Source organism: Neoarius graeffei, chromosome 1, assembly GCF_027579695.1.
Source record: "Neoarius graeffei isolate fNeoGra1 chromosome 1, fNeoGra1.pri, whole genome shotgun sequence".
In the NCBI taxonomy this organism is placed as follows: Eukaryota; Metazoa; Chordata; class Actinopteri; order Siluriformes; family Ariidae; genus Neoarius; species Neoarius graeffei.
Window position 1 is genome coordinate 59,600,068 of NC_083569.1, and position 25,670 is coordinate 59,625,737.

The 25,670-nt window shown below is 40.3% G+C and overlaps 1 protein-coding gene across 2 annotated transcripts; it reads left to right on the forward strand.

Annotated features, from left to right (window-relative positions):
- Nucleotides 1-24,637, forward strand: ap1s1 (adaptor related protein complex 1 subunit sigma 1). Of its 2 annotated transcripts, XM_060935736.1 has the most exons (6): nucleotides 1-178; nucleotides 15,274-15,305; nucleotides 17,107-17,285; nucleotides 21,497-21,605; nucleotides 22,113-22,250; nucleotides 23,020-24,637. In XM_060935736.1, the coding sequence occupies exons 3-6, from the start codon at nucleotides 17,107-17,109 to the stop codon at nucleotides 23,065-23,067; spliced, it is 474 nt and encodes a 157-aa protein (XP_060791719.1). In that variant the 5' UTR covers nucleotides 1-178; nucleotides 15,274-15,305; the 3' UTR covers nucleotides 23,068-24,637. The 2 variants fall into 2 exon arrangements, with proteins under 2 accessions (XP_060791719.1, XP_060791712.1); XM_060935729.1 differs by lacking the exon at nucleotides 15,274-15,305.
- Nucleotides 24,638-25,670: the final 1,033 nt, after the last annotated feature.

The window sequence follows — 25,670 nt, forward strand, 5'->3', positions numbered from 1 at the left end:
TGCGCATGCGCACAGGAGGCGATGACGCTTCCTCTTCAGTCTCAATGGGGTTTTTGAACCCACCGAACTAGTAGGAGTGTAAAATAGACATGAATTACTAGTATTTTGTGTTTCTGATTAAAACGTCTTTCTCGTATATTTTGACTACACTGGACACTCTTGAGAAGCTGAGAAAATGGTAAGTTAATTCGCGCTGCTGAAACCGAGAGAAGAGACTTTGTCAGCTCACGTTACCGGATGAGCTAAAAGCAAGCAGAACAGCTATTTGCTAGCTAGTTCAAATTCTAATGAAACCGGAAGGAATTATTATAATAAAAACCTGTCCTCGGTGATAACGTCGTGGATAAATTAATATAAAATATTTTACTAATTTATAGTGCTGCAAGTTATTTACCTCAGTGTTTGTCGTGTGTGTGTGTGTATAGGAGAGAGGTCAGTATGTGTCGAATATGTCAAAGTTGTTTGTGTCGGTAGTTAACGCAAAACCTGTGTAGTCCTTCCCCAGTTTAACCTCTTAGCATAGCTAGCTAAGTAACTGCTTAGATAAGTCACTTCGTTTCTATTGCAGTTTGACAGCTTCAACACCTCATACAACTGTGATGTTGTTTAAAATGTTTTTTTAATTAGATTTCAGATTTTCCATATACTGTAGAGCTATTTATGAACAAAAGCGGAAACGGTGGATACATACCTGTGTAAGCTACTCATGCCATGTACACACGTAGCCGGGTATTTTTAAAACCGAACATTTCCCCCCCCCCTCCGTTTATAAAAATGTTTTATCCACACCACCTCGTCTTCGGAAAAAATCCCTTCCACACATAACCGAACATCTGCGTTTTCAATCACATTCATAAGCATTCCAAACCTGTAGATGGTTATTTCCCCAAATCCGACCCCCTAATCACATCGCCTGTGCTCTTGGAGCAGTAGTTGGGCTTCTAAAATTAAACATGTAAATAGCACCTGCACAATAATTAACGCTTTCAAGGCACTACTCCGATCCATTACTCTTTAGCTAGCCGCACACTACGCCGATTTTCAGCGTACCGAGCCAACTGAAGTCGCGAGTCAGGCGTAAAGACTAGTTTTCGATGGTACCGACTCATCTCACAGCCGATTCGAAAAACTAATCGGGAGCCAGACTGATCGGCGAGAGTCGCGAGCAATAGCCAATCATATCTTTCGCATATAACACGTGACATCATTAAACACAATTTCTAGCGCGAGAAATACGTGCTGGTAGCACCTAATGCAGGTATATACTGTAATTCCATAGACTGAAGCTTTATCCATAGACACAGTGGGCTGGAAAGCCACTCTGCTCAAGTTGTGTGGCTGAATTCCAAATCGCTTTAACTCCCCTATATAAGTGCACTATTTAAGGTTGGTAATAATAGCTCGTGCAGCCTAGATAGTGCGCTACATATTCCGTGTTGTGTCATTTGTAATTCAGCCTGTAGCATCTTCAAGTGTTGGATTTAACAGTAACTATATCCAATAGCCAATCACAAAGCTATTGTCACGTGCCGCTTCAATCGCGACTGCACTCGTCAACAGTCGGGGGATATGTGCGTGCCCTGTCGGGAGTCGGCTCTGAAATGGGTCGGTTCGGTACCGCGTGGATCGCCGTGGTGTGCGGCTAGCTTAAGTCCATGCTTAATCTGGCTTCTGCAGTAAACAAAGGTCGCACGTTTGACGTCAGGGCAGATTTGTTGTCATTTTTTTGGCGCAGATTGTGACGTTCTAAAACGCAAAACTCCGGTTATCTCTGTCTACACGAAAAGGCATACACGGAGTTTTCAAAAATCTTCACTTTGCCCGGAGTTTTTTTAAATATTCGTTTTTGATGTGTTTTCATGTGGATGACAGGCCAAAACGTAGAAAAATATCTTCGATTTAGCAGATACCCGGTTACGTGTGGACGGGGTCTCAGTGACTACTTAAAAAATACACCTATCTAAGACCCCGTCCACACGTAGCCGGGTATCTGCTAAATCGAAGATATTTTTCTACGTTTTGGCCTGTCATCCACATGAAAACACATCAAAAACGAATATTTAAAAAAACTCCGGACAAAGTGAAGATTTTTGAAAACTCCGTGTATGCCTTTTCGTGTAGACAGAGATAACCGGAGGTTTGCGTTTTAGAACGTCACAATCTGCGCCAAAAAAATGACAACAAATCTGCCCTGACGTCAAACGTGCGACCTTTGTTTACTGCAGAGGCCAGATTAAGCATGGACTTAAGCTAGCCGCACACTACGGCGATCCACGCGGTACCGAACCGACCCATTTCAGAGCCGACTCCCGACAGGGCACGCACATATCCCCCGACTGTTTACGAGCGCAGTCGCGATTGAAGCGACACGTGACAACTTAATAGCTTTGTGATTGGCTATTGGATATAGTTACTGTTAAATCCAACACTTGAAGATGCTACAGGCTGAATTACAAATGACACAACATGGAATATGTAGCGCACTATCTAGGCTGCACGAGCTATTATTTCCAACCTTAAATAGTGCACTTATATAGGGGAGTTAAAGCGATTTGGAATTCAGCCACACAACTTGAGCAGAGTGGCTTTCCAGCCCACTGTGTCTATGGATAAAGCTTCAGTCTATGGAATTACAGTATATACCTGCATTAGGTGCTACCAACACGTATTTCTCACGCTAGAAATTGTGTTTAATGATGTCACGTGTTATATGCGAAAGATATGACTGGCTATTTATTGCTAGCGACTCTCGCCGATCAGTCTGGCTCCCGATTAGTTTTTCGAATCGGCTGTGAGATGAGTCGGTACCATCGAAAACTAGTCTTTACGCCTGACTCGCGACTTCAGTTGGCTCGGTACGCTGAAAATTGGCGTAGTTGTGCGGCTAGCTAAAGAGTAATGGATCGGAGTAGTGCCTTGAAAGCGTTAATTATTGTGCAGGTGCTATTTACATGTTTAATTTTAGAAGCCCAACTACTGCTCCAAGAGCACAGGCGATGTGATTAGGGGGTAAGATTTGGGGAAATAACCATCTACAGGTTTGGAATGCTTATGAATGTGATTGAAAACGCAGATGTTTGGTTATGTGTGGAAGGGATTTTTTTCGAAGACGAGGTGGTGTGGATAAAACATTTTTATAAACGGAGGGGGGGGGGAAATGTTCGGTTTTAAAAATACCCGGCTACGTGTGTACATGGCATAAGACGCATATTTTTTGTCCGTTTTATCAGGTACATCTACACATAGGATTGCCACTAATGACTATCGCCCATCTGTTGCTGTATACGCTCCGTTAGCTCCCCTAGACCCTGACTACCAGCGGATAGGTATTATTTAGTGGTGGCACATTCTCAACAGCAATGACACTGACTTTAGTGACAGTCTAAATCAGGGGTTCTCAAACATTTGCGGACCCCCCCCCCGACTGTAGCAAGTGTACTTTGAGCCCCCCCCCCCCAATAATAATAATAATAATTATTATTATTATTGGGCTGTTTTTTAGTGTTGTGTATTATTGTATTATTACAATGTTAGACAATACAGTCCGAAACTGAAAATGTTTAGTTTTGCCCAATATCCTTTTAAAAATTTCTGGATCCAGGCGCGGTTCCGGATCACCTCCAACATTTAAGTTCTTCATTGGGTCAAGACACGTATCTGGTAAAATTTTCATGAAAATCCGTCTGTACATTTTTTTTCTGCAAAGTTGCTAACAAACAAACACATGAACGAACAAACTCTACCGGAGGTAGTGTTAACAAATGTCTCAGTGTGACACATGAGCCTGCTTTGTTTGGCAGAGTTATCGAATTCTCGGCTCAATTTTAGTTAAACACAGCCTCAGGTCATCCTCAATCTGTGCGCGATTGCGGTACTTAGTTTTGAGCGCGGTCAGTTTTGAAAAGCCTGCCTCACTCAAGTATGTTGACGCGAAAGGTAGGGGAATTTTTAAGGCAACATCACAGGGCTAGGAGTACTCCTGTGTCAGTGTTACCCAGAAGGATGTAAGAGAACAGGTGCTAAAAAGGTGCTTCAGCCTTGTCACTCTTCAGCTCAATAAGCTGCTCTTGCATGTGCAGTGACAAATCATTTGCAGTGCAAACAAATGGGTCCCGAACCCGGTAGTCCTCCTTGAAATAAGAAACTAACTGCTGCTTAAGCCCAGACAGGTGATCTGCAGCTGATTGAAAAATAGAGGAGAAATTACTGCCGCGTGCCTCAGTGATGAAATCTGCGAAGCTGGGGAACGTCACAATTTCCGACAATTATGCGGTCATGCCAGAGCACAAGTTTTTGGATGAAAGCATCCACTCTGTCAGCAAGGACCAATACATTGGAATCTCGGCCTTGCAAAGACAGATTCAGACTATTCAGTCTGTCAAATATGTTGACCGAATATGACAAGGAAGCTAGCCACAGGGAATCATGGAGGTGTTTGGCCAGTTCCGAATTGCTTTCGGTCAAAAACAACTTCACCTCTTCTCGCAGCTCATACAAGTGCTGTAACACACTCCCTCTGGAAAGCCAGCGAACCTCTGTGTGCAAGAGCAGCTGTTCATGCCCAGAACCCATTTCCTGACAGAGGACCCTAAATAACCATGAGTTCAGTGGATGCGACTTAATGTAATTTATCATCTGAACTGCCTGTTGAAGCACAGACTGGAAGAGCGTCGTCATTTTTTAGCTGCAGGTGCCTTGCGATGGATCATGCAATGAGTCCATCTTGCTAACGGAGCTACCCATTGAAGGCGTGTCATTAGGCCACTCTCATGTCCTGTCATTGATCGCGCCCCATCCGTACAAATACCAACACACTTCTCTCAGAGCAAATCTGCATTTTTGACAAACAAGTCAATAAGGTGAAAGATTGCTTCCCCAGTTGTACAGGTTTGAAGAGGAAGACAAAACAGAACATCCTCTTCAATCCACTGGTCTTTCACAAACCTTATATAGGTAAGCACCTGAGCCTGCCCAGCAATATCAATCAACTCATCTAACTGCAATGCATAGTAAGGACCCTGTCTAATGCCGCTTTTCCACTACAAACCCTGCTGAGTCGGGCTGAGCCGTGCCGTGCTGAGTCGAGCTGAGCGGGGCTGTTGGAGTTGCATTTCGACTACAACCGCGCTGAACCATGCTGGCTGGAAGTGGGTGGACACATTGGGTGGAGTTAGCGAAAGTGGGTGGACGTCAGGTGATGTCGTTAAGCAGCGCAAACAGTGACATCAGTGAGCTTTTAAGCGGTAGTCTCACGACCCGAATAGTAAACAATAAACATGGAGGACATGGAGTCGTTAGTGTTGCTGGTCTTGGTGCTGTGGCTTGTTGTCACCGACAATGCCAACAGATACTGGCAAGAGCGTATAGATGAGGCGAGGCGCATAAGGCTTCAGAAATTCTCGTAATTCATAATTCTTCTCCTTCCGGGTTTGCGGTGTTTACAGATCCCAGCATGCTCGCGGGGCGTGTGTGGGCATGTGAGGACACTCCTCCTCACCAATCAGTGCGCAGGGGAGTGTCTGCTCACGCCCCTAGCCTCACTCGGCTCGCTTTGGCTCGCTTCAGCCCCACTCCAAAATGGTGCGAGTTTTAGGGGCTAAGCAGGGCTGAAGCGAGCTGAGTCGTGCTGGTTTTTGGTAGTCGAAACGCGAGCCGTGTCGGGCTGAAGTGAGCTGAAGCGAGCTGAAGTGAGCTGAAAAAGGGTAGTGGAAAAGGGCCATAAGTAGTTGTAGCAATTGCTCCTTAACATCACTGGCCAAATCAGAGATCCTGCGAGCTACAGTGTCATTGGATAGTGGAATGTCACTAAGTTTAGCGGCGGCACTCTCCCCCAGCATTATTCTGCAAATATCCTGTGCTGCAGGCAAAATCAGTGTCTCGGCTATAGTATGTGGCTCCCCAAGTTTAGCTGTTCTTTGGGAGACCACGTACGAAGCTTTGAGACACTGACTAGACACGGTGGTATGTTTGGTTATGGTGGACTTTTGTAGCTGAAGGGCATCACGCTTTCTTTTGAAATAATCCACCAGTTTGTTTTTCACGTCAGGGTGCTTGGTGTCCAAATGCCTCTTTAATTTGCACGGTTTCATGCAGTCACTGGCAAGCACCTCCGCACAAACGACACATTGCGGCCGTGGTTCCAGTGTGCCAGTAACAGAAAAACTGTATTGTAAATAACTTTCGTCATATTTGCGGAGTTTTGATTTTTTGGGAACTGGTGCATCAGTGGGACCAGCTCTTTTTTCATGAATTAGAAATTTGTTCATATTGTTTATTAACCCAATAAAAGATCGTTATGCTGTAAGTGTGAACGTAGCAAAGGGACTTGCTCAGCTAAGAATGCTAGCACCTTACCACCACGCACCAGACTTAGCTCTGCTAAAATGAGCAATCTACAAACCGTGCTTAATGTAATTGTCAAAATATAATTAACTGTGATACGGTGTTGGACCTTACAATTTTTAATCGAAGAAAAAAGTGGGGGAAAAAGAGAAAAAAGTAGGAGAAAGATTAAAGAAAGGAGAAAGAATAGGTTGACAAGTAGGCAAAGGAGAAAGTAAGTTGACAAGTAGGAAAGAGAGATGGTAAGATCAGATTTAAATGGCGTTTTAAAGCAAGAAAAGAGGGCTGAAATAGTCTTTAAAAAGACTGTTTAAATTATTATTGCAATTGGAAGGCTAGCTATATATGCAAGATATAGCCTTTAAAAAGGCTGTTGGTAAAAGGTAATTGAAAAGCTAATAGTAGGCTATATGAAGCTGCAATGGTACGAGCTCGACTCAATTGCACAGTGGTGTGTTTCCGATGTCTGTGATCTCTTATGTACTCGAGGTGTGTCTATAAAAGTTCCTTGCTGAAATTTCAAATAATAACTCTCCGTTTTCATTGGCTGCACTGAAGACAAAGACATTCGTTATTTGTTGGTGCAACTGTAAACCAGCCCCTTGTATTTGCCACTGAGCGGTCTGTGACCACACGTCCCACTTGCCGAGTGTCCCCCCCAGTTTGAGAACCACTGGTCTAAATGATACACTCATAGCATTGCAGTGCTATGAGTGTATCAGTCACAGCTTTGGTGCAGGGATTTTTCAGTATTTCAAGTTTTACTGCTCCCCCAGAATGTCCAGCCAGTATGAACCTATTAAATAAATGCATTTTATTTATAGGCACCTTTCAAGGCACTCAAGAACATCTTACAATACACAATAAAAATCAACATACAAAGCCTAAAATACAAAAATAAAATTGCAAAAGTAATTAGTGCTGAAGTCAGACAGAATAGGCAAGTTTGAAAAGGTGTGTTTTAAGGCAGAATTTTGAAGGTTGATAGAGAATCACTATTACAAATGTCATGATGAAGAGCATTCCAGAGGTGAGGGGGTGACACGACTGAAGGTTCTAAACCCCATGGTTTTCAAATGAGAAGGAGATATAACGAGATTGATGGAAGAAGAGGATCTAAGAGTACAAGAAGGTGTGGAGATATGAAGTAAGTCAGGGAGATATGGATGTGCTCGCTTATGAAGTGCCTTAAAAGTGAGAAGCAGAATCTTGTAGTCAATATGGTATTTAACAGGAAGCCAGTAAAGCTGCTGGAGGACAGGTATCCTGATGTTAGTCAGAAACTGAACCATAATGAATGGATAGAGGTCAGTTAAAACACAATCTACATCAGTGATACTCACTATTTTTTTCACAAGAGCCACATTGGCAGAGCAAAATCAAGGGAAGAGCCATTTTTACGACAACATACCAAGTCCCCTTTTGCAAATGTGCATTTCTACATATAAATTGGACATCCCACAAAAAAAGAAACAACACAGCCAATACATTTTCAATTAAGACCATATTTACCTTAATACTGGAATGAGAGGAAGCTGGCATGCATGTCCTTGACTTTCTTCATGTTGTTTTTGTAGTTTGTTGTTGCAGTCACAGTGAGGCATTCAAGATGAGCATGGGTCAGTCGGTTTCTCTGTTTCCTCTTGATAGTGTTCATGGTTGAAAATGTTGACTCACAAGTGCATGTGCTCATGAAGAAAGACATCACTTTTTGTGCAAGTGGTTTCAAACTGGGAAAGTCTGTTTCAGAGACCAAACTGAGGTGGTGTTTACATTAGACCGTATCCGTCTCGTTTTCATCGTGGATGCACTGTCCGTTCACATTAAAACGCCGGGAAACGACTCCACAGGCGGAACAACTTGAATCCGCCAGGGCCCACGTATTCAATCCATTACGTATCTGATCCGGTGCTGTGTAAACATTGAGGAACGAGGATATGCTGTGCTGAGCTCAAGCTGACGTCGTCATTGGACAACGTCACTGTGACATCCACCTTCCTGATTCGCTGGCGTTGGTCATGCCACGTTGGTCATGTGACGCGACTGCTGAAAAATGGCGCGGACTTTCACTTCCTGCTATTTGTCCTGAATCACTGCTCGTGCGCTTCACTCGCGCGCTCTGTGAGCTGCGCAGGGCCAGAGTGCGCACCCTCCAGAGGGCACTCGCTGTTCAGGGCGGAGTGATTTGGAGCGCAGGATGCCTGCGGAGCCGAGCGTATCCGTGTATTGGCGTTGCTGTGTGCACGCGAATTGTTTTAAAAACGTTAATCTGATGATCCGCTGATACGGTCTAATGTAAACACCACCTGAGTTTGGCCAACACCTGCTCTGAGTTCAACTTGGAAAATGGTATTTGTTTACAGCTCTATTATTTCACTCTCCAGAGCGGCACGATTACCAGGGCAGAGTTGTGAAGGTTGGAGTGAGAGAGGATACATCCACATGGAAGGGGTTTTGAATAAAATTGAAAATCTCCTTATGTTCAGTCATATCACTGAATCTGAACTCAAACTCACCCTTCAGTTCCTCCAAAACTTCAACAAATCCTCTGTAGCTGAAGTGCTGCTGCAGAGATGGGTCACTTGTGGTTGTTGCTCTGAGTATTGGGAAGTGGATGAGTTCTCTGTCAGGTATCCACAGAGCAGTTATTTTGTTTTGGAATGCTCTGACTGCCCTCAGTGTGTCATTTGGAAGCTTGTCTCTCCCTTGGAGCTGCAAGTTGAGAGCGTTCAGGTGACAGGTAATGTCAGTAAGGAGGGCCAGCTGTATGATCCAGTGTGGGTCTTTCAACTCTGGCTGGTGTTTCCCCTTGCTGTCCAAGAAAGTGTTGATTTCAGGAAGGAGGCTCAGGAACCGCTCCAGCACCTTTCCACGGGACAACCATCTCACTTCACTGTGTGTAACACTAAATCGCTGTACTCTGTGTCATAGTCTTGAATTAACTGTCTGAACTGTCTGTGGTTTAGTGCTCTTGAAACAATGTAATTGACCACATGCACAACCCTTTCCATCACATTTTTGAATTCATTGTTTCTGAGCTTTGATACCAGTGCCTCCTGATGGATGATGCGGTGGAAGCTGATGAAATTGGGAATTTCATCTCTTTTTTTCATGAGGCCAACAAGACCCTTCTCTTTGCCTTGCATGCTTGGGGCACCATCAGTACACACACTTGCAAGTTTGGACCAGCTGAGATGATTTTGCTCAAAAAATACCAAAAGTGCATTCAGAATATACTCACCTCTTGTTTGGCCATGGAGTGGTAGTAAGCACAGTATTTCCTCTCGAAAAGAGTTTTCTTTTGGGAACCTCACCCAAATGCACAGCTGAGCAACATCGGTGACGTCTGTGCTTTTGTCCACTGCGATGCTGAAACAAGGTGCGGCGCGCAGATCAGCCAACAACTGGTCATGCACGTACTTTCCGATGTCTTCCATCCGTCTCATTATTGTTGAATCAGACAACTGTAATCCTTTTACTTGTTTAAGGATCGCATCCTTGTTGTCAAAGTCTGTGAACAGTATTTCTGCTGAAGCCAAAAATCAGTCTTTTACTATTTCTGAGTCTGAGAACGTTTTTTTGGCCCGCGCCAAAATCCAAGCTATCTCAAAAGATGCCTCTGTTAAACGCTCTGCAGTGGAGGTTGTTCTGTGGATAAGATTTTACTGCTCGCAAAGTGAAGCAGTGAGCTGTGCTATTTTCCTCTTTCTTATTTCACTGCCAGGCGGATAACTTTCATTGAAATTTGGATGTGCAGTTTTGAAATGGCGCTCCAAGTTCCTTCGTTTGAAACAGGCGCGGGTTTGTTTGCATATTAAGCACAGAGGGTTCATGCCATGAAGAATAAAGAAGAATTCGTCTGTCCACTTTCCTTGAAATTTCCTGTGCTCATCTTGTATGCTTCGTACCTTTTTGTTTTTTACTGGGTACACCCGACGTTTGCTTGCTCATCCCCTCTCCGGTGTCTTCATGCTGATTTTCATTTGGTTTTTGTGCTGGTTTTTGCCCTTTTTTAATTAAAAACCGATCCGTTGTGCCTGCATCTCACGCTGGCTAGCGGAGCTAGCATGCACTGCGGCCAGGTTTAACAGTGCCCCCTTTAGGAAACACCATTAAGCCTTAATTAATACTTAATAAAAATACTTAATACTACAAAAACGCAAACAACTGCATTTTAAGTATAATGCAGATGTTTGCGTTTTTGTAGTGCAGTGTTCACTGTATGTTTATGTAGCACATTTGAAAAAATGTATTGGCTGTGTTACCATATTGTTATAAGCTACTATGCGAGTGCAAGCCACCAATTAAAGCTTGACGAGCCACGCAATGAGTATCTCTGATCTACATGGTAATCTTTTCATGAACAGTACATATACAAAGGTGTAGTGTTTAAAGACAACAGCGGTTCTGCTCCGCCTCGTACATTTAACATGTCAGGGTCACTACTGTGCTGAGAATGTTCCCATACCCAAAATCATATCTATTCAGTTGTGGTTCTATGGCCAACATATACAAGGTAGTAAATAAAGGTAATTAAGTGGCCACAAGTAGTACTGATTTTTAAAGTCTACTGTACTCTTATAGTATGAGTACTGCAGAATATACTTTTGATTAAAATGTGTTCAAATTCATTCCCGTTCCACCGTCCCAATGCAGTCTACCCTACTCAGATGTTTATAACAGTGTTACGGACCCTGAAGCATCAAGTTAATTGTGTTCCTAAACTCATTTCTGAGACCACAGCAGTTGGTTTAGCAGTCATCCATTGGTGTTAAACCAGCTATCAAAAAGCACAAGTGACACCCGCAATTTGTTTTTGTGAAGATGTTCATGAAGTAGCTGATAGAAATGCTTCAGTATACCTACAGCAAACAGTGACAATAAGATCCCACATATGATTGTTAGTTAGTAGATACAGTGGGGCAAAAAAGTATTTAGTCAGCCACCAATTGTGCAAGTTCTCCCACTTAAAAAGATGAGAGAGGCCTGTAATTTTCATCATAGGTACACTTCAACTATGAGAGACAGAATGGGGGGAAAGAATCCAGGAAATCACATTGTAGGATTTTTAATGAATTAATTGGTAAATTCCTCGGTAAAATAAGTATTTGGTCACCTACAAACAAGCAAGATTTCTGGCTCTCACAGACCTGTAACTTCTTCTTTAAGAGGCTCCTCTGTCCTCCACTCGTTACCTGTATTAATGGCACCTGTTTGAACTCGTTATCAGTATAAAATACACCTGTCCACAACCTCAAACAGTCACACTCCAAACTCCACTATGGCCAAGACCAAAGAGCTGTCAAAGGACACCAGAAACAAAATTGTAGACCTGCACCAGGCTGGGAAGACTGAATCTGCAATAGGTAAGCAGCTTGGTGTGAAGAAATCAACTGTGGGAGCAATTATTAGAAAATGGAAGACATACAAGACCACTGATAATCTCCCTCGATCTGGGGCTCCATGCAAGATCTCACCCCGTGGGGTCAAAATGATCACAAGAACGATGAGCAAAAATCCCAGAAACACACGGGGGGACCTAGTGAATGACCTGCAGAGAGCTGGGACCAAAGTAACAAAGGCCATCAGTAACACACTACGCCACCAGGGACTCAAATCCTGCAGTGCCAGACGTGTCCCCCTGCTTAAGCCAGTACATGTCCAGGCCCGTCTGAAGTTTGCTAGAGAGCATTTGGATGATCCAGAAGAGGATTCGGAGAATGTCAGATGAAACCAAAATAGAACTTTTTGGTAAAAACTCAACTTGTTGTGTTTGGAGGAGAAAGAATGCTGAGTTGCATCCAAAGAACACCATACCTACTGTGAAGCATGGGGGTGGAAACATCATGCTTTGGGGCTGTTTTTCTGCAAAGGGACCAGGACGACTGATCCATGTAAAGGAAAGAATGAATGGGGCCATGTATCATGAGATTTTGAGTGAAAACCTCCTTCCATCAGCAAGGGCGTTGAAGATGAAACGTGGCTGGGTCTTTCAGCATGACAATGATCCCAAACACACCGCCCGGGCAACGAAGGAGTGGCTTCGTAAGAAGCATTTCAAGGTCCTGGAGTGGCCTAGCCAGTCTCCAGATCTCAACCCCATAGAAAATCTTTGGAGGGAGCTGAAAGTCCATGTTGCCCAGCGACAGCCCCAAAACATCACTGCTCTAGAGGAGATCTGCATGGAGGAATGGGCCAAAATACCAGCAACAGTGTGTGAAAACCTTGTGAAGACTTACAGAAAACGTTTGACCTCTGTCATTGCCAACAAAGGGTATATAACAAAGTATTGAGATGAACTTTTGTTATTGACCAAATACTTATTTTCCACCATAATTTGCAAATAAATTCTTTAAAAATCAGACAATGTGATTTTCTGGATTTTTTTTCTCATTTTGTCTCTCATAGTTGAGGTGTACCTATGATGAAAATTACAGGCCTCTCATCTTTTTAAGTGGGAGAACTTGCACAATTGGTGACTGACTAAATACTTTTTTGCCCCACTGTATGCCTGATCTTGATGAGGGGTATACAAAAAAAATTAACTATAGGTTCCTGTTTTAATGATTTGTGGTTACTGACCCCTCAGCAGCATATCTGCACTTTTCCATAAATGATGAACTGTTTTCAAAAAGGACAAAGCCCTTTAGTGCCAAAGGGTACGCTACTATTTTGGGTAACTGTTCATACTCAAATTAGCAAGTCACCAGCTTCAGTATGCGAATGGCCACATACAGTGGTGCTTGAAAATTTGTGAACCCTTTAGAATTTTCTATATTTCTGCATAAATATGGCCTAAAACATCATCAGATTTTCACACAAGTCCTAAAAGTAGATAAAGAGAACCCAGTTAAACAAATGAGACAAAAATATTATACTTGGTCATTTATTTATTGAGGAAAATGATCCAGTATTACATATCTGTGAGTGGCAAAGTATGTGAACCTTTGCTTTCAGTATCTGGTGTGACCCCCTTGTGCAGCAATAACTGCAACTAAATGTTTCCGGTAACTGTTGATCAGTCGGCTTAGAGGAATTTTAGCCCATTCCTCCGTACAGAACAGTTTCAACTCTAGGATGCTGGTGGGTTTCCTCACACGAACTGCTTGTTTCAGGTCCTTCCACAGCATTTCGATTGGATTAAGGTCAGGACTTTGACTTGGCCATTCCAAAACATGAACTTTATTCTTCTTTAACCATTCTTTGGTAGAACAATTTGTGTGCTTAGGGTCATTGTCTTGCTGCATGACCCACCTTCTCTTGAGATTCAGTTCATGGACAGATGTCCTGACATTTTCCTTTAGAATTCGCTGGTATAATTCAGAATTCATTGTTCTGTCAATGATGGCAAGCCATCCTGGCCCAGATGCAGCAAAACCGGCCCAAACCATGATACTACCACCACCATGTTTCACAGATGGGATAAGGTTCTTATGCTGGAATGCAGTGTTTTCCTTTTGCCAAACATAATGCTTCTCATTTTAACCAAAAAGTTTTATTTTGGTCTCATCCATCCACAAAACATTTTTCCAATAGCCTTTTGGCTTGTCCACGTGATCTTTAGCAAACTGCAGATGAGCAGCAATGTTCTTTTTTGGAGAGCAGTGGCTTTCTCCTTGCAACCCTGCCATGCACACCATTGTTGTTCAGTGTTCTCCTGATGGTGGACTCATGAACATTAGCCAATGTGAGAGAGGCCTTCAGTTGCTTAGAAGTTACCCTGGGGTCCTTTGTGACCTCGCCAACTATTGCACGCCTTGCTCTTGGAGTGATCTTTGTTGGTCGACCACTCCTGGGGAGGGTAACAATGGTCTTGAATTTCCTCCATTTGTACACAATCTGTCTGACTGTGGATTGGTGGAGTCCAAACTCTTTAGAGATGGTTTTGTAACCTTTTCCAGCCTGATGAGCATCAACAACACTTTTTCTGAGGTCCTCAGAAATCTCCTTTGTTCTTTCCATGATACACTTCCACAAGCATGTGTTGTGAAGATCAGACTTTGATAGATCCCTGTTCTTTAAATAAAACAGGGTGCCCACTCACACCTGATTGTCATCCCATTGATTGAAAACACTGGACTCTAATTCCACCTTCAAATTAACTGCTAATCCTTGAGGTTCACATACTTTTGCCACTCACAGATATGTAATATTGAATTATTTTCCTCAATAAATAAATGACCAAGTATAATATTTTGTCTCATTTGTTTAACTGAGTTCTCTTTATCTACTTTTAGAACTTGTGTGAAAACCTGATGATGTTTTAGGTCATATTTATGCAGAAATATAGAAAATTCTAAAGGGTTCACAAACTTTCAAGCACCACTGTAGGTATCTCTTTTAAGTACATTATTAAGTTTCCGAAAATGTAATAGCATTTATTTTGTAATACATAATTATTTAAAAAAAATGCTGTGTCACAATAACTTTAAAGGAAGCAGATACAGAAACAAAAGTGGTCCAGACGTGCTGTAGTTTACTCCAAATGCCAAGATAAGATTATTAGAATGCAAGGTACAGCTGAAATTGCAACTTTTGAATCTTGTCACAAGCATAATCATGCGAGTGGGTGAAGTGAACTTTAGAGAGAAATGTATCAGTAGACTTCCTGTATTCCAGAAACCACTCTGGCCAGGAAGTTATATCCCTTATGTTCAATATGATAAGGCTTCATTTGTGACTTTTCAAATAGTTTGTGTGCCCTGATGAACTGAAATTCATCCAACAGTTCTGAAAGCATTCAATATTAATACATTTGTACATTCAGCATGAATTATTTTTTTTTTATTTGTCATACATTGCCCTTCATGCCTAAACAACCTAACCTATGATCATTGGTTAGAAAATGTAGCACTCATTATTCAGACAGCTTGACATATTTCATTTTGCTACAATATAAGTTGTCTCTCCTTTTTTTTTTTGTGAAACTAGACTTATACAAACAACAGAGAACATTCACCACAGTAAGTAACATCATTAGATTAGCTGTAAACTGTGGTATGGTTGTTTTTTTTAAACAAATGTTTGTATATTAATAGTAACTGTAAAACACGTTTTGCTTTTTTTTTTTTTTGCATGTTTTTGAAACTAACTACAGTGTTTTTGTGATGGTTCATTTTCAGCCAGATTATACACTGTGTTGGCTATCACTTTCACTGATTGGCCTTGACTGGTTTCTTAGTTGTGATTTATCCATGTCTTCGTGTGTTTCTTTTCACCAAAATACGACTTAATGAATCTTGGTAAATATATATTTTAAATGAGAACATGTACACCTGATGTTCTACATAAGCAGAGAGCTGCAGTCCTTCCATCTTTGGAGAATGCTATTTTTGGCTACATCCTCGATTTAATATTTTCTTTACACTCCTTATCACACCAGGCTAGAGGAAGATGGTACCAGATTTTAAAAAGAAAAAAAAAACTATCAGTATGATGCCTGGGATATGGGAATGCATTAATTAGCCAGAGTGAGTGGACATGCATCAGTGGTTTGGACAAAGTGTAGTCACACATATTGGTCTAATTGACATTGATGTGTATGCATATGATACACTGTATATGAAGTGGCATTGAAGATGTAATTTATTTAACAGGGTGTCTCTGAAAGGCTGTTTCATATGTAAAGCAAGCACTTTTGCATTCCTTTATGTGTATACTTCCCTGGTCCTTTAAGCCATCTGTGAATGAAGCTTCTGCATCCAGTTAATGAGTTTTCATCATGTTACATCATAGGACAATATTTTTATGTGCTACTAGCACATATGTAAAGGCGTATTGTGTGTAGTAATTTATCAGGAATGTACATACATGTTGATATTTATTGAATTCCAAAATAAATACCATATATCTGTGCTAGCCCAGATTGTCCATACTGATACCTTCTACCATTGATTAAACTTGCTTCATCATTTCACAGTACAAACATTTTGTTCAAATTGTTCTGGAGATGTAGAAATGTAGTGTCATGGTAACATCCAGTTACCAGCACTGGTCCTATACAGGCTCTCAGCAAGTCTATAACTGCACCAGGACAGCAGACCGTCTGATTAACTGGACCAGAGTAAATACATAATCAGAGAACAGCCCTCACCCCATGAGGACTGAATTGAGACTCTATGAGCTTACTAGTTTACGAGCTTACTAGTTGTGAATGGAGTGAGCTCAATGGAGGATGGTATATGTAGGCCAGAACCACAGGGACTAAAGCAGTGCTCTCTAAGTCTCTCAAATATTTAACAGATGTGAAATACATCAACCCAGATAATGGTCTAATTTGAAATTATGAATGAGGTTGAAATGCTGCAGAGGAGCCAAATGATCTAACATTTGCATGAGCCAAAGTTGACCATTTTTATCAGTAGTTTTCTTTTTTAGGCTACATTTATTTGATGTTTTAGAGAACTTTGGTCTATTTATGTTGCAAGAATTATCTGTGATTTAAATCTGTTGCACACCTATTAAAATGTTGAGTGTTATTAAAAAAGCAGATTGATTAAACATTTGTTAATTACTTTGCTCCCCCTTGTGTATCTTTGTATGAAGACATATAAAGATAAACAGAGCTGTCAGTAAGCATTGCCCTAACATTTATATAACAGCTTGTTCTTTATGTGCTGTAGCCTGTTTTTAGCTTGCTCTATGTACAATCACTGGGAATTTGCATTTTTGTTTATTTCAAAGGTGATAATGAACAATTCCCTATTATCTCTCTCTCTCTCTCTCTCTCTCTCTCTCTCTCTCGCTGTGTGTGTGTATGTGTAGATGCGTTTCATGCTGTTGTTTAGCCGGCAGGGGAAGCTGCGGCTGCAGAAATGGTATACAGCTACAGCTGAGCGTGACAAGAAAAAAATGGTGCGAGAACTCATGCAGGTGGTGCTGGCTCGGAAGCCCAAAATGTGTAGCTTCCTGGAGTGGAGAGACCTAAAGATAGTCTACAAGAGGTGAGGTGATGCACTAAATATATATATGATGCCTCAGAAATAACATTCTTTTTTTAATATTTATTGTGAAGTCATATTCTACCGATCTATTATTATCTAATCAGCCAATTTCTCGACAGCAGCACAATGTATAAAGTCATGCAGATACAAATCAAGAGCTTCAATTAATGTTCCTGTCGAACATTAGAATGGGAAAAATTGTGATCTCTGTGACTTTCACTGTGGCATGGGTGTTGGTGCCAGATGGACTGGTTTGAGTATTTCAGAAACTGCTGCTCTCGGGGGTTTTCACACACAATAGTCTCTAGAGTTTACACAGAATGGTGCAAAAAAAAAAACATTGAGTGAGCAACAGTTCTGTCTGTATAAATGTTTTGGTGATAAGAGAGGTCAGAGGAAAATGACCAGATTAGTTTGACCACATTGGGTTCCACTCCTGCCAGCCAAGAACAAGGATCTTAGAATCAAGAACAAGTTCCAATTAAAGTGGAATAGGAACTGCGTATTTGGCATATCACTGCAGTGATGTAGCCACTGTCATGGCTCCAGCCATCAAATTCTAGGGAAGAAATACAGTATTGGTTTTCCATTGTCTTCTACTGAATTATTATGGAGGTTTTCTCCTCTCAACCTTTCACACATATTCATGCCTTTGAGCCATTTAGAGTAGCCAGTTAACCTAAGTCTTAACTGGCTTTGGACTGTGGGGGAAACCAGAGCACCCGGAGGAGACCCATGCAGACATGGGGAGAACATGCAAGCTCCACACAGAAAAGCCCCTGTTGGCCATGAGGTTTGAAACTGGAACTCTCATGCTGTGAGGCGGCAGTGCTAACCACTGCACCGCTGTGCCACCCAAAATCATTTTAGAAGAGCAAATTTAATTGAGCCATATTGCATTTATGAAGAGCACTGAGCTTCTATGTTGTGTTTAAAATATTATATTCTATACACACATTGCTAATAATTATTCTCTTTGGTTGACCTATTGCTTCTGGACACCCTGTTAGTTGACCAAAATGGCCAGTAACTATTTGGTCATTATGTCCATTTTATTTAATTTTATTTTTTTATGGAAGGATTTACACACAAATAAAAACAATGAAAAATTCATTCATTTCAGCTCTGGAGGACTGTTTTTAAGCAGTGTGCGAAATTACCGCGTGCCCGGTAGCCCGACGCTATCAACTTTTTCGTCGGGCCATAAACTATAAAAAGTAGCGAGTCCATCATGCCACAAACATTGGCCTGCCCGTCAACATACATTTTGACGATTTCATGCTTGTATTACTATGTCCCTAACACTTGACGATTTCATGCTTGTATTACCATGTCCCTAACACAACACGTACACCTTTTGCAAGGATTGTTTTCATTGGTTATTTTGCCAGATACGTCACAAATCTGTAAAACGAAAGCGAATCAGCTGCCATCTCTTAAATGAGCAGTTTATCACATTACATTTTGCTGACATTGTGGCGCGAGATTCTACAGGAGTGCGCTTTTTCGCCTTTTCGTGACAATCATGTGGAAGTTTCTGGGTTTGCCTGAGAAAAAAGTGAAGCAGAAGAAGAAATCAAAGCTACTAAGAAGTGATATGAGGAAGAAAAGCGGGAGAGGACATTTAAACCAGGTTGGCTGCAGACATACAATTGGTTGTTGTACTCAAATAGACAAAAACAGATGTTTTGCCGACCTTGCCGTTCAATTTATGGTCCGTACGCTGTTAGAAAACCCGGACTGAAAACTGACAAATATCACAAGTATGCGAATGCTCTTCTTGTGTTGGGCTCACAGAACTTCAAAAAACACACACTAGATGTGCATCAGGCATCCGAGGGTCATGTGTATGCAACTAGACGTGTATGGGCAGTGTTGGGCACGTTACTTTCAAAAAGTAATTAGTTATAGTTACTAGTTACTTTTCCCAAAAAGTAACTGAGTTAGTAACTGAGTTACTTTGTCATAAAAGTAACTAATTACCAGGGAAAGTAATTATTCCGTTACATTTTGTGTCCCCCCCCCCCAAAAAAAAAAAATCAAATTCAGTTAGTGTAATCATAATAAAAGTGAATGTTGAATGTGTTTAATGACATAAGTCATTATGTGTTTCATAAGGTTTGAATTACTGGCCACTGACGAGGACAAACGCTTTGTTCCTCGACATAATGTGCATTGCACGTAGACATTTTTGCCTTTTATTTCAAGTAATGAAAAGTAATGGCTGTATTTCCAATTTGAAAACGCAGTCTTGGGCTGACCGCTCGCCATCGCTGTGTCTTCTGATTGAAAGTGTGCGCAGTAGTACAGTAGACGTAGCCTACCTACGTATGTTGTACGTACAGTATGTTGTCCAAATCTACTCTGATTGGCTTACTATGCTGTTGTCTCGCATCTCCCCTGCCCCACACTAAAGCAGAGTAAAGAAAGGCTGAACGAGCAGCGTGCCAGATGAAAACAGCTTTAATAAAGTAATGCATAGCATTTTATTGTAAGTAACAGGAACGGTGTTATAACGATGTAAAAAGTAATTAGATTACTCGTTACTAAAAAAAATAACACCGTTAGTAACGCCGTTTATTTCTAACGCTGTTATTCCCATCACTGTGTATGGGTGAGGGACAAATCGAACGAAACAGAAGCAGACAAGTGCATTATGAGCATACATTCACACTGGCCATCAACTTTTAATGCTGACCATGAACATTGAAAAGTTAAGAGCCCTGTTGGCCATTTCTGATTTTCAAGATATTTCACACACTGTTTTTAAGTATCAGAGTTTTGGGAAAATCACTTTGCTGGTCTGTTTTACATATGCATTTTAAGAATTATTGTTTTCACATCAGTTGTTTGTCTTTTTTCAGCAATATTCAGTTTATAATAAATTAAAATAGATAATTGATTAATTATTGTTGCCTTGTTTCATTTAAATCGTTGCTTTTTAAAATGATGCAGGAATCACCCAGTCGTTACAACTTCATTAATAATCATGCAAACTGTAGCTTAAACTGTAGCTTATTGATTTATTTTGGTTTTAAAGACCAATTTTGTTCAAGAGGGAAAGTGAAATTATTTTCTATGTGTTTCTATATCAAGCATCTGTTGAATTGGTGCTTCATAGCTGTGCATGCTGTCTTTATGGATCTATTGCACTGTCTACTGGTAACATGTATACACAAACAGGTGACCTGCTGGTGCGGAAGATTAGATTGCACAACTTTTCATAGTTGCACAATGTGCAGACACACATGCACACTTACTCTGTACACTTATTCTAAAGGTCAGCTATATGTTTGTGGTGATAATGGGCAAATGTAGCTCATACATGCGCAGAGAGACAAGAATCTCCTTGTGTGTTCTCTCCAGTTGTATAATATTCAATATAATAATAACATTTCATATTTCAGTGTGAAACCTGGCCTTTTTTAAGGTTCTATGGACTGAGTTAACATTAAATGTCAGAAGTTACCAAATCAGATGTTAGGAATGACTGATTTAGTGCGTCAGTGTGGAACCATACATCACATCTAAATATGACACCTATTACTCCTTACCTGCTGTTCTGTGAAGCAGGGTGACATTAGCCAGTGTAAATCTCGCTATAGACAGCTTCAGCAGTTATTTAACCATTCTCATAATTTCGCTCTGGTTTTTAGCACTGCCGTCGCACAATATATGGTACCTGATTTTAGACTTGATGGTTTGGTGCTGTGTAGAGGTGTGTTCCATTGAGCATATTTATGTTCTGCCCACTAGAGGGCTCTTACAGAAAAGGCTTCTCTGTGTATGCAGCCACAGTGATTCGGCCTAAAGTAGTCCATGAGATTTATCTTAAAGATTAAAATTATCTCTCATATTTTTCTGACATAGACTGCTGAAGAAATGCAAACTTTTTGTTGTGCATCACAAAGCTTTACGCATTCAGAAAGAGCAGAAAGTTGGTAGACAGTTTCACGGTAAGATGGGTTATACGTATTGATTCAGTCTCTATTCCTCTGTTATCAGCATTCTCTATGTTTCCTGTCTAGATACATAAGTCACACTTGCATACATGTGCTTCTGTATTTGTCTGATGTTTGTTACATGTATGTACGTGTGTTAAACACAATAAAATTGTATATTTGGAAATCTGTTAGTTAGCCTCTGTTCTCACCTGTGTGTGTGTGTGTGTGTGTGTGTGTGTGTGTGTGTGTGTGTGTGTGTGTGTGTAGATATGCCAGTCTCTATTTCTGCTGTGCAGTTGAAGAGCAGGACAATGAGCTGATTACCCTAGAGGTCATCCATCGTTTTGTGGAGCTGCTGGATAAGTACTTTGGCAGTGTGAGTCATTCCTCAATTTTCTCCAGCTATCTTTTTGTCCGTCACCTTCACTGACCCTAGCCTGTCTATTTGTCATTAGCTTTTTTCCCCAGTATATTTCCCTCTATACATTTCCTGGCTTTGGCCTCAGAAGACCTTTTTTCTGTTCTTTCTACCATTTTGTTCTTCATTTCTGATCCTATTTTCTCTGTAGCATTTTTGCTTGCACAGTGTCTAAAAATCAGGCCTGAGTTTCCCAAAAGCATCGCAGCAAAAAGATCATCATTAAATGGTAGAGTGAGCAGCACAATGAACACTCTCCTAGTTAAGCTGCTCTTAGTGTTAAGAGGCTTTTGGAAAACCCACCCCAGGTTATTTGAATTTTTTAATGACCATTCTTGAATGTTTTTCTTAACCCACATAGTAGAAACAGTGTTTTGAATCATATGCTGCAAAACTAAATTGTATTCGGAATTCAGATTCTCTAATTTGTACTTTGCTACCACATTTGTGTCTAACCTCCTCTAGGTGTGTGAGCTTGACATCATTTTTAATTTTGAGAAGGCTTACTTTATCTTGGATGAATTTCTGATGGGGGGAGAAATCCAGGACACTTCAAAAAAAAGTGTGCTCAAGGCTATTGAACAGGCTGATCTGTTGCAAGAGGTGTGTATGTGTTTGTATATTGGTGCCTTTTCACACAAAATGTAATTATGCTGTAGTTCTTAAAAATCTGATTTGGTCATATTCCTGGTCTGGAGTCTACCATAGATTCTGGTTAAGACTGATTTTGGATATATCCCTATATGGCTATTACCTGAATGTAGCGATGAACTGAGATAGAAATGGTCTTAAACTGAACTTTAGCGTATACTGTCCTGAAAACAACAAAAAAAAAATCCAAATTATTTTATATTGATTATTAATTTGCTTTGTTGTACTATTGCATAGATTATTTTACTTGTTTATTCATGTTTGTGTATAGAACTTAATTGAAAAACTGGATAGAAATGCAAAAAAAAAAAAATCACTGATAATTATTTTGCAAATCCATCACTGTCTTAAACCCTTTAAAACAGAAATCTTGTTCTTGCCTTCAGCCATTAAAAAGTTTCCGCATGCATGTTGCTGACTGGTGTCCAGAATTTTGGCTGCCAGCTGTAGGCCTTTTATTTTTATTTAATTTTTTTAGCTCAAGGTAATTAAAAATATCATAATCTTAGCGGATGCTGCCTAATTTGGCAACACTGAAAAAAATGGTGATTTAGTGTGAATGTGTCAGCAATGAATAAGTAATAGCAGAGGCTCTTCTGAAACATTGTATAATGTTGAGATGTGTATCTTAGAAAATGAAAGCAGTGTGTCAAAAAGGACCTAAAATTATTGGTGCCTGATTTTCCAGTGCACCCTAACCTTTTTCTTTTGTCTGTCTCAGGAGGATGAGTCTCCAAGGAGTGTACTGGAGGAGATGGGTCTGGCATAGAAGCCTCTCAGTTTTAGAAGGGACTGTTTTAGATATTACTACTGCATCTGGCAAGGGAATGGACTTTATTAGAATATGTTTGGGGAGGGAGGGTCAAGGATGGCATGAAAAAAGGACACAGGATAGAGGGATGGTTTGAAAGTGTGTGTATACACTTCTTTTTTCTTTTTTTTTTAAATACTACTGAGTTCTGCATGTGATTGTACTTTTTTCAGCCCAATTTGTATTCATAATGTTAAAATAGCTGTGTCTTATGCGGGGATCAAACTACACAAATTCAGCCTGATTTGAACATGATTTTGTTGTTTCTGACAAATTTCCAGTGTCAGGCCCAAATATGAAAGTTGGAAACAACGAATAGGCCTTGTAGTGTCGCATAATCAAAGAACAGTGATGAGGTGTCCGGGATGCCCCATGACACCCTTCCAAAAAGTTTAGCATGTCAGAATTTTTCGTATTTTCTCACCTAGTTTGACAACTCCCGTGGCATGATCCTTGATATTCCTTCTGTAGCCATGATTGGCTATTTCGTGACCTTCCTCTCTGATGACATGCAAGGACATCAATGATTGGTTGAGGTGTAACTTGTCGTGTTGCCAGTCTCCTGACCAAGACACAGCAAGAATTTATGGCACTATAATTGCCTAATTGGCCATGGTGACTATCATGAAAGACAAAAATATTGTGTAGCCTGATCCTGGCATTATCAGGACTCTCTGAAGACACACTATACAGATTATAGTGTGGAATGCAGATTAGACACTTGAACTTGATACACAGCCATTTATTTGTAATGAACTGAAAGTGAATCAAGCCTTACTATGTTAACAAAAGGAGACAATATGCTTTTAGTCTATAAGGAGCAGTTATTTATTTCTGCAATCTCAAATTAATATATTCAGAAATACTTAGATTGTATTTTTTGCTGCTCAGGAAAGATTGGCTGTAACCATTCATGCATGTCTATTTTTAAATGTGATGCAAGATTTAAAGTAGATATCAGACCTGAACTGCTTGCTTTGCAGTATAGGGACCACACAGTAAATCTGTGTATGTGTGTGAATGTGTGTTTAAAAAAAAAATTTAAATAAAAAAGTGTGTGTTTATAATGAGTATATAGGAAGTATATCTGTGCTCTTCACTTGCACAGGCTACCATTAAAACAGTTTTCCATGAGCAAGATTTAAAAATAAACTGATGTGACATTGGAAATAGAAGAGAAATATTGAATAGGTCTTTGAGTCAGTAGAATATTGAATAGACTGCTGCATATGGTCTGTTCATTCACTTCTAGTTCTATGAACCACATCTGCAAAGTCTTTGAATGTTTAGTTTAATGGAAGAGGGAAAAATTGTACCTAACCTCGTTCCTGTTTTGTCCTGTTTCTACTTCCTGCTTTCCAAAGAGATGTCTGACTGTAAATGCATAGTATTGGAATAAAAAGGGAATATTATTTGAATAACTCCTTTAAAAATTGAGGGCTTTGGCATAATTTGTAACATAGTGAGGATAAAAATTTAAAAGCAAAGTTTTTTTAATGTATTGTCAAATAAAAAAAGAATGTTTTGAGTGGAGTTGTGTATTTTTCTTCCTTAATACTGAGCTATTCTTTGTCAAATTGCTGGTGCTCTCACCATGTGTCCTATGTCTTGGAGCTGATTCATAAGAAGGTACATAAAGATGCAGATTCTGTTTAGACTGATGTTAATTAGATGCAAAGAGAAATGCAGATAAGTTCTCTCTTAGAAATAATCTCTAGCTTCATAGCAAATTGCACAAATGAAACTAAAACCTGAACGCTAAAACTTCGCATCAAATCTTGGAATCTGACAGTTGTAGCGTAATTGTACAGTCTGCTATTGCTAGGTAAAATTATGGAGGTAGTTATGATTTATTCTTCCTGTCAAATTAAGTCCATGAAGGGAAAGTCTGGAGTCTGATTTTATATGTTGCGTCAAACATTTTATTTAAACATTTTTCATTTGATTCACCTGACTGGTTATGAATAGCGATGGTTGGTCAGAAGCTGATTTACTGTGTAAAATTATGAAACACAACCTTGTAAAAACATTTTCTTCAAATGATGTAATGATTTTGATTTAAAACTAAATACATAAAGTTTGAACAGACACCTCTTTATCTGTCTTCTGATACAGATCCAAGATGGTGAGTAATTTGTATGTTCATGGAATAACTAAATTAACACAGCATGAGGACATGTCTCTTTGTCAAGTGTCCCTATCAAATTGTGTGTGAATGTAATTTTTTATAATGAAATAAAAGCCCAATTTCACCATAAATTTGGGTCTGTATGGAGCATTTCTTATGCCTTTTTTTTTTGGATTAATGGACACTTCTTATAAAATTAGTGTTTGACAAGAAAATAATGGCAGTTTCTTTATAGAAGCCATTCCTTTGTTTTTCACTGTGCGTGTGGAGTAGAGATGTAATACTGTTAGAGATAGCAGCTGAGAAAATGGGATAGAGAGAGATGGAGCATTTAAGTGGATGAGTCACCAGTCTTTTGTCATGGTGGTGCAGTGAAACTGACTGCACCATCACGACAAGAAAGACAGGATGAGTGTGTGAGGGAAAGTGGAGA